General features: G+C 43.3%; 1 protein-coding gene across 1 annotated transcript; it reads left to right on the forward strand.

Annotated features, from left to right (window-relative positions):
• The first annotated feature begins 1,334 nt into the window (after positions 1–1,334).
• srek1ip1 (SREK1-interacting protein 1) lies at positions 1,335–5,269 on the forward strand. The gene is made up of 5 exons (XM_031759305.2): positions 1,335–1,489; positions 3,247–3,294; positions 3,612–3,764; positions 4,029–4,104; positions 4,421–5,269. Exons 1-5 carry the CDS (start codon positions 1,477–1,479, stop codon positions 4,656–4,658), a joined length of 528 nt encoding a protein of 175 aa, XP_031615165.1. The 5' UTR covers positions 1,335–1,476; the 3' UTR covers positions 4,659–5,269.
• Positions 5,270–18,105: the final 12,836 nt, after the last annotated feature.

The following is an 18,105-nucleotide window of genomic DNA, read 5'->3' on the forward strand; positions in this document are numbered from 1 at the left end:
CACACGCACGCACGCACGCACGCACACACACACACACACACACACACACACACACGCACGCACGCACGCACGCACGCACGCACGCACGCACACACACACACACACACACACACACACACACATACCAAAGAAGATGTTTCTATGTATTCTATGTATGTATTTGCTAATTCAATCTGACATGTAATCAACATTTAAAGGACCGGGGAATTTTTAGCCACAACCCAACTGAAAATAGCGTGAAGTTAAATGGGGCAAATTCATTTCCAGCTTTCCTGTATTCATTTTGGAAATCCTTCACTGCCTTTTGTTTTATTGGCTCTCTTCATCTGTGGTTTTCATTTGTGTTGTTGTTGGAAACCTATAGAAGCTAAATCCAGGTGGTCAGAAATGCTAAATAGTAACTAATTTGAGGTTGAAAATTACATAATACGAAGTTGTTTTTAGGAGTCTCTAAAATCTGTTTTATTTCCTTTAGTTTATGATTAAGCTGATTTGACTTGGGTCATGCAGTTCATGGATCATAATTTCTGCTAGTTGTACTGTAACACCTTGGCAGTTTGGGGGCTCATTTCATAGTATTTTTAGCATTTATAGTTTTATTTTAGTTATTTTATTTGCTTTAAATATCTTGCTTTTGTCTATATTTTCTCTGGAGCCACGTGTGCATGTGTGTGTGTGTGGTTTTTTTTTTTTTTATTTCCTGCAAGACCATAATAAAAAAAACTAATAATAATAAAAATGAGGTGCAAAAGTTCTTTGACCGTGCTGAACTTCAGAGCTGTGAGGCATCATATGTGTAGTTGGAAAGAACCTCATTTCGATAGTAAAGAAGGTAAATCACATCATTAAAACTAGCCCACGCTAAAGCATGTGGCATCATCAAAAGATCAGGACTGAGATTGTTTTCGTGTATGTGTGTCCGCGCATTTGTGTCACAGCCACAGACATGATGATGAGAGCATGTCTGGGGGCCATGCATCTGTCAACATTTTCCATCTGCCAGTCCGACTCTAGCTGCCTGCAATTAACCCCTTACAAAAACCACAGCTGACTTTACTGGCAAAGCAGTCATGCATGGTACAAATATTTCAGGTTTTTTTTCTTATAGCGTCACCAGGGTCTGACGATGGCAGATTCTTCATAGTTTATATAAGTGTAAACATTGGAGACAATAGAACATTATATTTAGATTATTCACTTTTCTATGTTTTGTTTTTTTCACAAGAAATCCTTGTGAAAATATGTCACACAGTCTGCTGCTCCAACTCCTTTCCATCGGGCGGCGATAATGCGCCACTAGTTTGGTTTTCCTGCCGTCAGTAGGGGAAAAAAACGCGAACAAAAGCAGGGGGAACGCGGTAGTTTCTAGAACAAGTGTTTCCTGTCGACGTTATTTGGTGTGAGGACGCTGTTGGCTGATTCGCGCTATAATAACAATAAGTTTTGCTGTTTGGGGGCTTTATTTTGGACACAGTGATGGCTGTACCAGGTGGGAATTATATTTCAAATGTGTAACTTACTTAACTTCGCAGTTTCTATTGTATTATTCATGTAGGTTTCGCTGGAATGGTAAGAGCTGACAGGGTAACTAATGCATTGGTAACACAAAGTGGGGCTTACGTTTACGCTAGCTTAATGTATTTTTAAAAACACAGACCCTTTGATGTGAAGTCTGTGCAATGACTAACCCAGCGAGAAACTTGGCTACGTTTAGCACACGTGGTTACATGACGGTTGATGTACAAATTGGCGTAAAGCAGAGTACTTGTAAATGTCCAGATACTCCATATAAACAGTCATGGATTCGATTTTAGTACTTTTTGTTAGGATTAACTCTTGTAAGTAGCATTAGGCTTATCACCTTTTTGGTTGAGTAGAGAGAGTAAAATAATAATAATAATAATAATAATAATAATAATAATAATAATAATAATAATAATTATAGCAATAAATCACACAACATATACACTCAATTAGTCACTTTATCAGGTACATCTGTTACCCTTGTTGCTTTTTAAAGTAAATAATCAATCAGCTAATCACGTAGCAATAAGCTGGTGCATTTAGTCAGGTCGACATGGTTAAGGTGAGCTGCTTAAATTCAAACCGAATATCAGAATGAGGGGAAAGGTGATTTTGAGTCTGCTGTGGTTGTTAGTGTCCGATGAGCTGGTCAAAGTATTTAAAGTCGGTAAACTCAGACTAAACAATCTATGGGGTTTTGAATGGAATGAAAAAGAGATCATATCCAGTGAGTGGGAGTTCTGTGTAAAATGCCTTATTAATGCCAGAGGTTAGAGGAGAATGGCCAGATGATCTGGAGCTGATGGGAAAGGAACAGCTATTCAATCAAGGTATGCAGGAGAGCATCTCTGAACGCACATGTGAACGTACATTTTGAACCCTGACACAGAAGAGCCCACAGCAGCAGAAAACCACACAGGTGAAAACTGGACAGTAGCTGATTTGAAAAAATGTTGCCTGGTCTGATGTCACTGCAGCTGTCAGATGGTAGGATCAAAATTTGGCATAATCAACTTGAAAACATGGATCCATACTGCCCTGTATCAGCAGTGCAGACTGCTTATGGTAGTGTCATGGTGTGGGCAATATTTCTTTGGTACACTTTGGGCCCCTTTGTAATCCAACAGCCTACCTGAATATCATTTTTAACCATCCACCCCTTGATGTCCAAAGTGTGCCCTCCTGCTGATAGCTGCTTCCAGCACTAGAATGCGCCATAACTCTCAAATAATGTCAAGCTAGTTTCTTGAAGATGAAAATGAGTTTTCAAATGGCCTCCAGAGTCAGCTGATCTCAATCCAGTAGGACACCCTTAGGAGATTCACGGCACAAATGTTCAGCCGACAAGTCTGCAGTAACTGTGTGAAGCTATCATGTCAATCTGGATCAAAACCTCTGAGGAATGTTTGCAGCACTTTGTTGAAGCTTTGCCATAAAGAATTAAGACGGGTCTGAAGGCACAACGCAGTCCAGCCCTGCACTAGCAAGGTGTACTTAATAAAGCAGCTTTGAGTGTATACCTACTGTATGTTTTGGGTGCTTAAAAGTCAGAGTAGGGGCTCATTCTTTATCACCCTTTCAGCACTTTATATAGAGCTCAACCAGTATGTTCATCTTGTAAAGGCATATGCATTTAATTACAAGTTTACATAGTAAAGTAGTTGGTGAATGTGAATGCATACTTGCATGAATATCATTAAAAAGCTCTTAACAATCTTACAGGACCTAATAAGGACAACATCAGAGCTGGGTGCAAGAAATGTGGCTATCGTAAGTAAAACTAACCATTATTTACTACAAGCTTCAGAGATGTGTGGATGTTATACTGTTATGCTTGATATGCTCCCATATTTACTCAGTGAAAAAAGATTTATAGATTTATACAGTTGGGATGGAGTATGTTTTGTGGTGCCTCTTACCCAGCCTTTGAGCCAGATTCATTTTGGAAGTAAATTGTAATTATGTTATTTATTTATTTTTTGACTTATTCACATTTCCTCTTATGAGTTTCAAGGTTGAGGTTCAGAGATGTTAATAAAAAGTGTCCTCACCGCTCTTTACTGCTCTTTCTGACTTTCATCTTTCAGCGGGCCATTTAACATTTGAGTGCCGAAATTTTGTTAAAGTGGACCCTCATAAGGACATTGTTCTGGATGTGAGCAGCACCAGCAGCGAGGAGAGCGAAGATGACGAATCTCAGGTTCAACGCAGCGAGAAGCAAAGCGGGCAGCATCAAAAAGGTCAGATTTGATTAACCTGCCCTTGATTACTGTAAGCTTTTAAAATATGCATTCATTTACTGCAAGGCAATTTGCAATAAATACAGCAGTTTTACATAATTCAGCATCCAGTCAACATCAATACAAGCTGGAGCTTGAGTAAAATCCAAAGTGTGGATTTTTGCAATTGGACAGCAGTTATTTTATTAGCTCTTTATCTTTATTTATTTATTTTTGATGAGGCCTCTTAGTTATGAGATTAAAGGTGCTGCTTTTGCGTGGTAGGTTCCCATGACAGCGATGATGATAGAAAAAGAAGACGAAAACGGAAGAAGAGCAAAGAGAGAAAGTCAAGAAAGAGGTAACCTAAATATTTTTCTGATGGCCCAATCTACTTGTTTGCACATGTTCATCTTATATGAGTTGATGTATTAAGATAGAGCTATGACAGTGTTGTAACATACTTGTACTCCACTGCAGTCATCCTTGTATTTATAGTACCTGAGTATTTACTTGCACTATTTGCACAAGTCAGACTCGGTATATATTTATTACCTTTGAAGCTTATTCGCCTGCTTTTCTGAAATGAAAGTGTGTTTACCTTCATAGATAAACTGAGTTGTTTGATTTGTTTTTTCTTTTAATACTCTAATACTCTTTAATATATATTTACTTAGATCTGATTCATCATCGAGCGACGAAGAGGAGGTTTCTAAAAAGAAAAAGAAGCGCAGCAGGTCGCGCTCTTCCTCTGATGAAGAGCGTAGGAAGAAGAAAAAGAAACTAAAAAGCCAAAAGAAGAAAAGCAAAAAGAACAAAAAAGAGCACGGGAAGCATCACAAGAAAAGACAGAAGAAAAGGAAACACGAGTCTTCTTCCTCTTCCAGCTCAAGTGACTCCTCAGAAAGTGACTGAACCAAGTAACTTTGCAGCTTTTAGATGTCCAACATATTTATTCTGCAGTCCACAAAAAGTAGTATTTAGTGACATTAAAAAATAAGGCACCTCATCTTGTTGTATATAGGTGTTGCATTACTGAGACGAGGAATTAAAATGTGAATTTGTGTTCTGTGGTGCCACCCAATGGCACCGTTATGCAAATTTAACATATCTGACCCACGGTTTTTTGACGCGTTCAGGAAAACATGCACAAAGCCAAGGATCATCCCCTGCTGTAGTTTCTCTTTGTTTTTTCAGGCTTTCTGCAATTTCACAAGTGTCATTTGTGTTGTTGATATGTACAGCTGTAGTCAGAAATCGTTACAGTAATGGAAGCTTTTAAGTCCAATCAAGATACTTCAAGTAGAGTTACTTTACAATAATTTTACTGTCTTACTGTAATGTGATTGTCAGATTTGTTTTACTCATCCACATCTTATTGAAAACCATCTGTACTTTAGAAGAGTTCATTCCAAAACATCACAAATATCAATTTTGTGTACTTTACCCTTCCTATTGATAGAGCTTCATTTCGTATTTACCATTTACTTCTTCTCTTGTAATAAAATTTTATATTCGTATCAGTTTATGTGGAACTGTTTCCTGTTTTTGAAAAATGTCTTCTTTTGATATAACATGATTATGATGCTCACAAGAGATACAAGCCTGTTGCAGCTTGATTTTACTTTTTATTTTTTTATCAACTAATGAAGAGGATACAGTACAGTCTTGTGGCAGGTAGAGGGCAGCAACATGCCTAAAATGTGAAATAAGCCAGCTGAATTGCCAAAGCGGGGACGCTGATCAGTAATCTTTAAGATGTAAACTTTTTCGCTGATATTTTGTTCTTAGTTTGGGAGGCTGCTTAATATCACAATGTGAGGATTTTTCAGGAATAATTGTAAGCAATACAACAAAAAATGCAAATGGATAAAAGGAAATTATATAAAACTAAGGTGACAAATGATTTCTTCAATCTGACAAACGAGAATAGAGGGTTAAACAGATCATGCTTTATAGTCGTGATATTTCAGAAAGTGAACTGAATCACCTCAATGTACTGGCATCATGTCTCCCGATAGTGTCAAGTGGAGCCAGGCAAAAAGACTTGCTGACTCTTGCTTGATTTGCCAAATAATCCTGAAGTAGCTGAGTAACAACACTCCTTGGCACGGCTCCTCAGTGCAACAGGCACCCGTGTCAGTCTCGCTTTGATGCGGTAAATGTTTAGAACAGGGGTGTCAAACTCAGTTTACGTCGTGGGCCACATGCAGCCACCTTTGATCTCAAGTTTAAGTAAACATTTAATCCCTGAGAATGTCATGTTTTATATATCACACATATAATATAAGAAAAATAGCAATTTCGTCACAGCTTTTCTAAAGAAATGCTGCCCGCTGTGAAGAAGGAATTCAGTCAGCATGACTCTTTGGACTTAAACTGTCAGAATTAGTGTATAAAATTACAGGAAGAGTTCCTGTAGGTCATTTCCCGGACAGTCTTGTAATTATAAAACTGAAAGTTTTTATTAATTCAGAGAAACCTCCCTTTTTTCAACTGTAGTGCCAACACTGAAATTTCTATAGCCCATAGTGAAAAAAAGGAACTTTAATGCCAGTTATCGGTTACTTAATTGCTTTGGTGTAGTATGAAGGGCCATGGGGTCTGTATCAGTAAGAAAAGCTGTAAACATCATGGTGTCCTTCACTTGCTCTAAAGTCCATCCAGTGAGCCGATTTAGTCTTTGTTGAGCCGATTCTTATGTTTCACACACCTGGTTTAGAGGGCATTTATATCACAGTCTTCCCTCTCACAAGGAGAACTATTATGTGCCCTCAGGAGGACAAACTGTCAGCATGATAGCTGGGGCTCTCTGGAGACCCTGCAATGGCTCTAGCACCATGGCCTTCATGCCATTGTTCTTCTTCCATGGTGTCAATAAGATATGAGAGAGTACAAACACCCACAGAACCTTGGTTTATCTGGGCTGTGTGACAGGTGTTTATGAATAGGCCATTAATTTCATCTTGCCGTGGGGGAAAACGGGGGGTGGGGGGGCTTTTAAACATCTGCAACATCCTGTCAGCTACGTGCATGGCTACTGATCAGAGCCTGACGTTATGATCAGATATATCCCGACTTTATCTCTCTCTCTCTTTTTTTTTTGAGATCTCGAGAGCCGTTTTCCCCTCCTTAATAAAAACAAAGCAGCCAAATGATGTTCAGATACCGCTGACAACTAAGTGAAGACAGACGAGCAATCAGTGGAGAATTTATGGAAATTTGGGGTTGCCATGTTTGATTCCTGAGGGGGGCATCTGAGATGATGGATTTGCAGTTTAATACATGGCACAGGCTCACTCTGTGTATCGCATATGCTCGGAAAATCAACAGACAAATAGCTGGTAATCTGTTCAGGAGCTACAGAATACAAGCTGACACAATTATTAAAGAGTAATGCTCACGGTCCTTAGAATAATACTAATAAAAACAAGTTGCGCATGTAGGAAACACTCAGTTGTGACACCTGAATATTGCTCGTGTTGTCTTGAAGGTGCTTTGACAAAAGAAACTTAGAGAGTGTGAAACTTCATAATTGCACAGATGGCAAGAGGACAACTTGATACCGAGGAGCAAATGAAGTTTAAGGAGTGCTGCTGTGTGCAGCGGCATGGCGCAAACCATATGCTGTTTGTATAAGACTACAACGAGGCTTTCCTATTTTCATCAGCTCATTGGTTTTTAGTGAGCCTGTCTGGCTGTAGGAATGCAGAGAGCAAATGGGACTGCGCTAAGCCATTTAAATGAAAATGAGATGGTCAAAGTCATCTTTTGGAGAGTTTAGCTGCAGTGGAACGATCGTTCAGCACCCCTCGTGTAAACATCTTTGAGGCATTGATCTCGAACTTTAATGCGAATCCTTCTTCTGAATGGCTGGCCTGAATGATTGCAGCGGTAGAAAATGATCTCTCATTAACATAAGGTGTGTTTCTCAATTTGTTTGTATAACTTTTGCAGCTCAGTTTCAGCCCTCTTTGGGCGGCCTTGAAGCATGCACTGATGCCTGTTTTCATCCATTTTGAGCTTGCGTGTGCTTTTTTTCCAGCAACGCCCTCAAGGAGTGGCCAAGTGCAACCACAGGCTCGTAATCAAATGAGTAGAGGTGGCAGAGCCATCAAAAAATTGATAGCACCTATCTTTCAGATTGATACTAGCATGATAGGATCGATACTTTGGTTCTATCTTCTAATTGCAGTACTTGTACCTACTTGGCACAACTCGGGTTGACTTGAGTTAGTTTTTTGGGTTTTCCTCTGGGTACCTGGTACCAGGTACCCACTTTGCTGGGGTTCCAAACGAGCTGAGACGAGCCAAACATGCAATGTCAACAGACTGCATGCCACTTATTGGCCAGGGAGTGATGTCACTGGAGAGTGACTTCTTCACAAGAATCAGACCCGCCAGTTTTGAAACCGGGAACGAGGGAAATGGCTTCACACCAACCTCCACCGTGGTCCAGTAACGAGATGCAGATGTTTACAATTGGATAGAGCATTGCCTAGATAAACACCTGTGTTTTGTGTTGCATACAAATGACTTCACTGGACTTTCAGGTCAGGTTGCTATACTGACCCCACCAACAATTAGGTGGTACTCAGCTGTAATTGAAAACAACAGAAACAAGTAGAGTACAGTGCTGTTAAGATGAGTTTGGGCCCATTAGGTGCTTGCAGAAAACAGGCCTATGTAGCACACTGAGTTATTTTAAATAAATTATGCTTTTTGGAAATGAAAAAATATACCTCCAGCATGCACAGTTAAAAACGTCTGAACCTTTGTGTGTTCACTGTCATGTCTACTTTAGCACATTTGAACAACAGAAGCTGACTCAACGTGCTTTAGAGACAGGCACATTTATATCCCACGTCTCCACAAAAGGTCCGGTTGAAAAAATACTCGATGCCAACGTTTGCAGTAGTGCACTATGGGCTGACTTAAAGGCACTGCAATAGCATACTCTTTGCTATGCTATTCAGCCTGGAAATTAGAACATGCAACCCTTTGGTTATGAGTCTGCCTCTCTTAACCTTATGATCACCACCCCTTCACAGCAAAGCATAATATCTTCCCAGGAATAAAATTAAAATCCCTTATGCTGCACTTTGGTGGGAGCAGCCCAAACTGAGAGATGGCACTGGTTTTGCATCTGTAACCACTGTTGAAATATTATTTCAGAGGCAAGCCGTCCCCGCATCTTGGAGCACAGTGCTTGAAAAATGCATCACGGCCAATGGACAAGTTGGAAGCTATATATTTGCTACCAATTTAGTTCCTGCATCTTAGATTTCGTTCCCTTCTTCCTCTCCTGGCCCCAAAAACCAATAGTAAATGACCTCTAGGATAAATAGACAGCAGGATACATGACCCCAGCCATCAAAAACTAAAGGCTGTAATAAATACTACATAGTTTTACAGGAAGCGTGTTCGACATTTTCCCAAAAACCTGCAGGGAGAGAAAACGAGCAGGCAAACGGGGTGAGTCCCTGTTCACCGCTCTCTCTTTGGTCAAAACTTTTTTTTTTTCCTGAGGTCTGTTATTACCGGCCTAGTTCCTGGGTTCCCATTCAGAGTGGAGCTTGTTCATATAAACCTTGAGGTTTTGAGGCATCACTGGACTGACTGGGTGGCTTTCACCAGGGAATTAACACTGGGTCACATTGGATCACGACCAGTAGGCTCTCTGCAGCTAACCTGTGTTGGATGGGGTTGCCTGTGGAGGTGGTGGTGGTGGTGGTGAGGACAAGTTTCCTGGCTCTGGAATATGGGTCAGTCAGATCATGGATGTGTACGCCCTGATCCTTTAAGCCGTGGATCCTTCTGATCTTTCTCTACTCACTGCATTACTTCTGCATCATTTTATTTCAGCACGTTTTTCCAAATGGTGACATCGGGAATCTTCTAATACTTGTAACCTTAACATGTCCTCTTAGTATTATATTTGTGAAATAAAGAGACTTCCTTTAGTACAAAGTATATTTTTAATAGCTTTCTTTTGATTTCTCTCAGATCTTTCCAAGCAGTGAGCCTGCTAAAATGCTGAGCTGGAATCAAGACATCTATGAACGCATGTCACCAAATTACCTGCAGTTAAATACAGAAAAAATAGAGATTAAATGCTCTTCACCTTCATTTTGATCAAACAATTCTACTCCTGGTTTCATCATGTCAGAGAGAAAAAAAGAAAAACTGGCTGCATTTTTACCCTGTAGCGTTACACTGGCTAGATGTTGCTTACAAAACTGATAATAAGCGATTATCAGCTATTTGCGACACCCTCAAACCGTTTGCTCCACGATATTTGTGTGATCTTTTATCCCAGCCTGGGCCTTCCAGCCACTATAAGATCCTAGTACGTATCATTTATTACCATTTCAAAGTCCAACTTGATAAAGAAAGGCGATGGGGCATTTGAAGTAGGACTGTGGAATAGCCTTCATGAGGAGATTAGGGCTACAAAGTTCACATTTTAAAAGTATTTTTTAAAATATATGTATTTTTTACTTATATCTTCCTTGTGTTCCATAATATGGGGTTTTATTTAAATGAAAATGTTATTGTTGCTATCTTCAAAGAGTCTCTCTCTTAAGATCTTTAACTTCTTCCTTTTAAGGAACAGGCAGGAAATGCACATCACCCTCTCTACGTTTCCTTTTTCTTTTTTCTTCTTTATTTGATGCATTGCATGTGTCCCAAAAAAAAAATGGTCCAGAAGGTGGCAGGAGCAGCACCCCAGACATCTTACCAACAGGAAAGAAAATGGCAAGAGACCCATCAGCTTCAGCACCACAGCACAGATCCTTTCCTCTGTACTCCTCGAATGACGATAGACGTTTTTTACACATCCCCGACATCAGACACATGTGGCTTTTTCAAACACCAGTGACATGGTGTCATCTCTGTGTTGGGCACATCTGCTCACTTTTACATTGGTTTTAGTGTTCTTTCCACAGCACATTTATATGGAAAGTCTTGTGCGCCTTTGTTCTGTTCTGTGGGGGGTTTCTGTCCATTTGTTTGAAAGAGCTGTCAAACAAGGCCAGAGGGGCACATGATGGCTTGAACATCATCAGGATGGTTATTCTTAGTTCTGGTACATTGTCACTATACATCATAGGAGAAAAAAAGAACTCTGACACACACATCATCTCTTTTCTTTCTTTCTTTTGCTTGTTTTTTCTTTCTTTCCTGTTTCAAGTGTCTTTTAAGTCATTTAGTCTTGGATGCAAGGATGTGAAGTTTACAAAGAAAGCATCATTTTAAGCACATCCCAGTATGTTTAGCATTCTCAGAAAATTAGGATCTATTTTTGTTTTGTTTAAGGCAAATTCCAACTTCACATATATCTTCACATGAAAGTTTTACTGGTTAAACTGGAGCAACTACAGGGTTCGGTGCCTTGCTTGTTGGCATCTCAACTGTGGTTTTTGAGCGTACAGAGCATCTTACTCATTTTCCCCTGACAGTTTCCCAGCTGGTACAGGGATACAAACCAGAAACCCACTTGTCACAATGGTTTCTCTTTGCATCTCGAGAGCAGCTGGAGATTAAGTGGCCCGGTTGAAGACATCTCAACAACTGGTTCTTTATAGTATACACATAAACTGTGCGAACACACAGCGAGTACATGTGCTGTATATGCAAACCTAATTTGCATTGTAGCTGGCCTTAGGCTTGCACTGAAATAAAAGTTTTAAGATGTTTGAGGGAAATACACGTTAAAAAAACAGTGTGAGAATCTTTAAATCCCATTTTCCATTTTTAATCAAGTGCCTTCTGATGGTATTAATGTCTGTCATGAAATTTGTTTGCCTTGTGCAGTCTTACCATTTACTTTGTACAAGAGCAATACTCAAAAATGGGGACAAAAAAGGTAAAAGACTCACCATTTACCTCAAAATAGAGAGCCTTATGAAATCTGCACGATGTGAAGTACAGTTTTATGGTCAGCTTTCTCTGCTCTTCCACGACTGTACCAAATTGTCTCTTCTAAAGTGTCGTATCTGGCCCATAAACTGCAAAAAGTTCCCAAGGCAAAATGAGCAGACTCTGTAATTGTCTACAGTAAGTGGCTGGGTGTGTGTATGTGTTTGTAAAATTGGAAAAGAGAAAAGGAGGAGATGGCAAAGGGAGAAAAAGGGAAGCTTATTAGACGGTGGGGGAAATTAAATCCTGCGTGGGTGTAGTTTTAGTGTGGGGTTCTTTGCTAATGTCTTATTCAAACAGTCATTTATTCATTCAGGCCTGTGATGTGCTTAGCTTTGTAATTCTGAACATCAATAGCTTAATATACGGGCAATTAGTAGACAAATTCTGGGTTAATCACTTTTTTTTCTTCGCATAATGCAAGAGCAGCTCTGTTGGAATATTCTTGTGATTCACAGAGAGAGCTGGTTTTATCTTCAACTTCAATGGGATTCTTCTATCAACAGTTTCTTGGGAAAATGGGCACTTTTAGAGAGAATCACAAATTCACAAACTGAACCTGGAGGTGTCTCACAATGAGTCCCGCCGCCTGAGGAAAGTGGTTCCTCATTTCATTGTTGTGGGCAGTCCCAAACTCGTTTTCATTCATGTCAAAGGGTTGAATATTTACACTCACTAAACATTTTATTTGGTGCTTCTTGCTAGTACCTGGTTAGATTCCCCTTTTGCCCTTTATTCTTCATGGCATACATTTGACAAGGTGCTGGAAACAGTCCTCAGAGATTTTGGTCTATAAGCACCACACTTTCTGCAGATCCATGATGTGACTCTCTCATTTCGCCACATGCCAAAGGTGCTCTATTGACTGTGGAGATCATTTGAGTACACTGACATGTTCAAGATATCAGTTTAAGATGATCTGAGAGCTTTTTGACATGCTGCATTTTCCTACTAGAAGCAGCTATCAGGCGAGGGTAAATCGACTGGTTCTTATATAGTGCCTTTCTACTCTGTTTGAGCACTTAAAGAACATACAACATGCCTCATTGACTTAAAGCACTTTTTTTCTACACCTAAGTGTAGAAGGTGTATCAAACATTCACACACATTCAGGCTCTGATAAACACATCAGGGAGCAGGATTCAGGATACTCTGGCAGCTGGGGGAGCTAGGGATCAAACCACCAACCTTCCAATTAGAACTTGACCTTCCCTACCTCCTGAGCTACAGCCACCCCAAGATGGGTACACTGTGATCTTAAAGGGGTGGATATGGTTGAAAATTCTATTCAGGTAGGTTTTTGTGTTTAAACGATACTTGTTTGGTACTACAGGACTCAAAGTGTAGCAACATATGTTGTGCATTCAGAGATGCTCTTCTCCATGCCTGATTTGTAACAAGTGGTTATTTAGGTTACCGCTGCTTGATGCAGTCTGGCCATTCGCCTCTGACAACAAGATGTTTTTTCCCAGAGAATTTCAGCACATCATCTTGACAAACTGATGGATACATTAACACCAAGGACAGCACTTCACATCAAACAAGACCTCTATTCCTTACTTGATACTGGCAATCAGACAACAAAAAAGACTCAATATTTTAAACAGCTAGCTGTAGCTGAAAGACTAGAAAAACATTATTTACTACATTGTGTTTCTGCCCTGTTTGTGTTTAGGTTCATCTGGAATTAAAGCATTTAATTCATTAAACTGGCAGCTGGGCCATTAGGGGCCCCTACTAGATGCACGACTATGCTTTCGAACTTGCTTCCTGGTGGGTGAAAAAACAGCATTTTGTTGTTGGTGGAGGAGAGGGAAGCTGAGGGAGTGGTCATTGCACTTTTACCCTTTAGAACGGCAAGTATGAGTTCTCTTATTTGGTGCTCATATTAGCAGGATATAGTAAAAAAAAAAATCACAGCTGCAAAAATAAAACAGATTTCTGATCTTACACAGCTATGTTTAAGATTTGGAGAGGTTTGGGGAAACATTGGTTTCGGTTAAAATAACTACTTGGGTAAGGTTTGGGAAACATCTACAGTATGTTTAAGTAATTGAACTTTGTTAAGGTCAGGGGACCATTGTTGTCATGGTTACAAAAATAACCACATGGTTAAAGTTAGGATACATTAATTAGGTTAAAATCGAGTCTGATATTTTGTTGACCCTTCCAACTGCTTTGTGGCTGTGTAAAAACATTACTCTATTTCCTCTTTTCTGACAACCAAGAGTCACGAGTCCTGCAGCCATCCGACAGCATTTAAATCAGACTAATTTAATAAGTGTATTCTAGCAATAACTGCAAATTAACTTTCATGATCTAACATAAAAGTTTACTAGCTATAATATTTAACATTTTTACTAATAAATCTGCGAGAACTTGTAACCTGCTTTCAAAATACTATATTGTAGCCATATTTTATGAGTTTATTTTCATTAACTATAATGCAGATTGAGATAGAAACACTTTTCTCATTAGGTTTTTGCATGTTTGCCATTGTGTGACATTGTGTGACAGCCCACTGTTTGTGTCCAGTACTTGTGTCACCCACTGGAGAGAATTGCCATTTTTCATTCAGGACTTCAAATGGACCTGTTGTAACTGTCATGTCTCGGCTGTGTGCAGGCAGGCAGAGAGGAAGGACCCAAGATGCAGGACTCACGGAAGCGAAAGTGAATTCCAAACAAACGGCTTTATTGCAGGGGTTACCGAACAGAAAACTAACTATACTGAAAAACAACTAGACTGGCATGACGGTAAACAGAACACACAGGGAGTGAGGGCAGAAGACGTTAACGACGCGACACCGAGTAGGGGAAGACACAGACACTAAATACAAGAGGTGAACGGAGCGAAGAGGAAACAGCTGCGAGACACGGCTGACGCTGATTACACTGACGAGACAGGGAGAGCACAAAGCTGAACGCACTGACATAGGACACAGACCTACAAAATAAAACAGGAAGCACACGACAGACAGAGACACAGATGCAGACTCATAAGCAGGCATCATGGACAGACAGAGGGACAGGCAGAGAAGACTAAGCACAGGCAACCTAAACTAAACATGAGGGCACGATAACGAAACCTAAACCAGAAATAATCATCATCATCATCATCATATAGCTAAAGAAACAGAATATATTTATAATCAAAACAGTATCACCAGAGAAGAACTAATGCAAAACTAAACCAAAACATAAGAAACAGAAAATGCTGGGTCGAGCCGACCCAGGACCGTGACAGTAATGACTGGTAAGGAGGATAACCACAGAGACGGTGGTAGCCAGAGATGTTTTCTCAGTAATTCCCTTTGGAGCTGGGTAAAACCATGTCTGACGTGCATGAGAAAAGCAGGCCACTGCAGCAGTGAAAAGAGGAAAGGGAAAGTGGAGCCGGAGCCCAGAAAGACCCAGATGGTCAAGTTCAGTAGGCCGACCCGGAGGCCGACAGTGCAGGAGGCCAAAACAGTGCAGTCCTGGAGGCCGACCGTGTGAAAGGCAGCAGCAGCGGGGCAGGTCCGGAGGCCGGCCACGCAGTAGACAGTGGCGCCGAAACAGTTCTGGGGGCCGACCGTGCGCATGGCGGCGGCGGCGACAGAGCAAGTCCGGAGGCCGGCCACGCGGAAGGCAGTGGCGGCGTTCAGGTGGTCGTCCACGCGGGAGGCGGGGGCGGCAACAGAAGTCCGGAGGCCGGTGGTGGTGATGATGCCCAACAAGCAGCCTGACAAATGACCGATGATGTTGAGGCGGCAGTTTGGGACCTGAAGGTGGCGTGGCCCCCGCAGCACCAGGCGAGGTGGAGGCTGGACCAGACGAGGCAGAAGCTGGGCCAGACGAAGCCGAAGCAGAGGCCGGGCCAGACGAAGCCGAAGCGGATGATGAGGCTGGACCAGGCGACGCTGACGAAGCTGAAGTGGAGGCTGGACCAGACGACGCTGACGAAGCTGAAGCGGAGGCTGGACCAGACGAAGCTGAAGAAGAAGAGGAGGCTGGACCAGGCGGGGCTGGGGCTGAAGCGGAGGCTGGACCAGGCGAGGGTGGAGGCGGAGGCTGGACCAGCGAGGGTGGAGCTGGAGCTGGACCAGGCGTGGGTGGAGCCGGAGCTGGACCAGGCGTGGGTGGAGCCGGAGCTGGACCAGGTGACGGCGTGGGTGAAGCTGAAGCTGGACCAGGCAAAGGCGAAGCCAATGCAGAGGCTGGGCCAAATGAAGCTGATGAAGCTGAAGAGGAGGCCACTGCAGGCGACGACGAAGCCGATGCGGAGGCGGGACCAGGCGATGGCGAAGCAAACGATGAGGCTGGACCAGGTGAGGCGGAAGAGGCTGCCGCTGGACCAAGCGAAGCTGGAGCTGATGCTGAATCTGGACCAGGCGAAGCTGAAGGCTTGGAGGCTGGACCAGACGAGAATGGCACTGCAGGCTACGGCATGGAAGCCGGAGATGGTGGCGCTGCAGGCGACGGCGTGGGTGAAACAGCTGCTGCTGCAGGCGACACTGATGAGGAGGCTGCTGCCGGCGACGCAGATGAGGAGGCTGCAGGCGGCGCCAAAGCAGATGAGGAGGCTGCTGCTGCTGCAGGCGGCGCCGAAGCAGATGAGGAGGCTGCTGCTGCTGCAGGCGGCGCCGAAGCGGATGAGGATGCTGCTGCTGCTGGCGAGGATGATGAGGCTGCAGCTGGCGGCTGGACGGGCTCCTCGGGCCCTCCAGCTGACGAGGCAGGAGGCTGGACGGGCTCCTCGGGCCCCCCAGCGAAAACAGTCTCAGAACCAGTGGGCACCGGGGACCCTGGCACACACAGGACAGAACCAGCAGGTGCGGAGACCTCTGGCAGAGACAGAACAGAACCAGCAGGCACACGGGCCTCTGGCAAACATACAGCAGACTGCAGCTGCACAGAGCATTGATTCTGCTCAGGCAGCAACGGCCGGGTGCAGTCCTCAGCTGGCTTCTTAACCTCCAGGGGTCCAGAGTCTGCTGGGGGCTGAAACCCAGCCTCTGGGGAGGCCCTGGAGTGTATCTCAGTCTCAGAACTGGCCAGCTCTTGAGGAATGTTTACAGCCCTGTTGGGCATGTCTGTCTGCTTAACACGAGTGAGAAAAGAGGGCTGCTCAGCAGGAGACTGGGTCGATAAAGGCTGAAGTGACGGTTGTGGTGTGAATGAAACTAGTGAAGGAGCAGATGATTGAGCTATAGGTAACGGAGTAGCTAACTGGGCAGCTGACTGAGCTGAGGGCAGCTGAATAGCTAGCTGGGCTGCTGAATGAGCTAACGGTTGAAGTGGTGTTTGTAGTGAACGTAATGCAGGGGGTGGTATTGGCTCCCCTGAGTCTCTAGGGCTTGGTTTAACCACCTGAACGAGTTCAGAAGAAACAGTTCTGCTTAGGCTTCTCGGCTCTAAGAGCACAGGGTGGGAACAGCCCGTTAAGTCTCCCTCTCCATTCTTGGATTGCGAACCCACAGCATTATTAATAGGTTCAGCAGTACATGTCAAAACTGAATTCAAACTGTCCAGGGTTGGCTTGGTATCGACAAAAAAGTTCTTAGTTGGCTCCAACAGAGGGTGCACAATCAGAGTTTTGCCTGTACATTCTGATTCTTCAGCGGAACAAACATCAACGTAATCAGTCAGGGAGTCTTTTCTTTCTACAGGGCCGGGGTGAATGTCCATGGAACAAACCGCCTTCACCTCACTACTCTTAGCCGTGAGAGGAAAACAGTCCCCATTACTATTCGCAGGTGAAGCAATAGGGGTACAGTCAACGTCACTCACCATTGCTTGCAGTTCTAACGAGTGATTGGGCTCCGGTTGTAGTGAGGAATGACGGCGGTGGCGCCGCTTCCTCCTGGCGGCAGGGGCTGAGGCGACAGGAGAAACTGGTGATGATGGAAAAAAGACGTCCTCGTCCTCAAGCTGCGACCACATCGCCGCCAAGCAGGAGGCAGGTGAATTAAGCCCTGAGCGGCAAGTAGTGGAGCTCTGTGGCCGCGGTGCGGAAATGCCTCTCCCCCGTGACGATTGCTGCTGTGCGGCGGACGACTCCGCGGAGAGCTCCGTATGTTGTGGCAGCTGCCGATGCGACGGCTTCGGCGAAGAATACTGGGCGCGGGCAAAGGCTGCAAGCTCCCGAGCTTGTAACACCTCATGAGTTTCATGCAGCTGGTCCATCAAGGCCATGTATTCTCTGAGCTGATGCAAATGAGGATTCCCCTCCAGGATCGCCTTGATAGCGTTAATTCCAATCGCCATCACCTTAGCGTCCGTTGTGTGGGAAATCCGCTTAACCAGACATTGAATGCGGGAGATATCACACTCCCGGGACGAGCCCGCTGGGTCCAGGTTGTGGTCATGTCGTTCTGTCATGTCTCGGCTGTGTGCAGGCAGGCAGAGAGGAAGGACCCAAGATGCAGGACTCACGGAAGCGAAAGTGAATTCCGAAC

This window comes from Oreochromis aureus, linkage group 15, assembly GCF_013358895.1.
Source record: "Oreochromis aureus strain Israel breed Guangdong linkage group 15, ZZ_aureus, whole genome shotgun sequence".
NCBI classification, from domain to species: domain Eukaryota; kingdom Metazoa; phylum Chordata; class Actinopteri; order Cichliformes; family Cichlidae; genus Oreochromis; species Oreochromis aureus.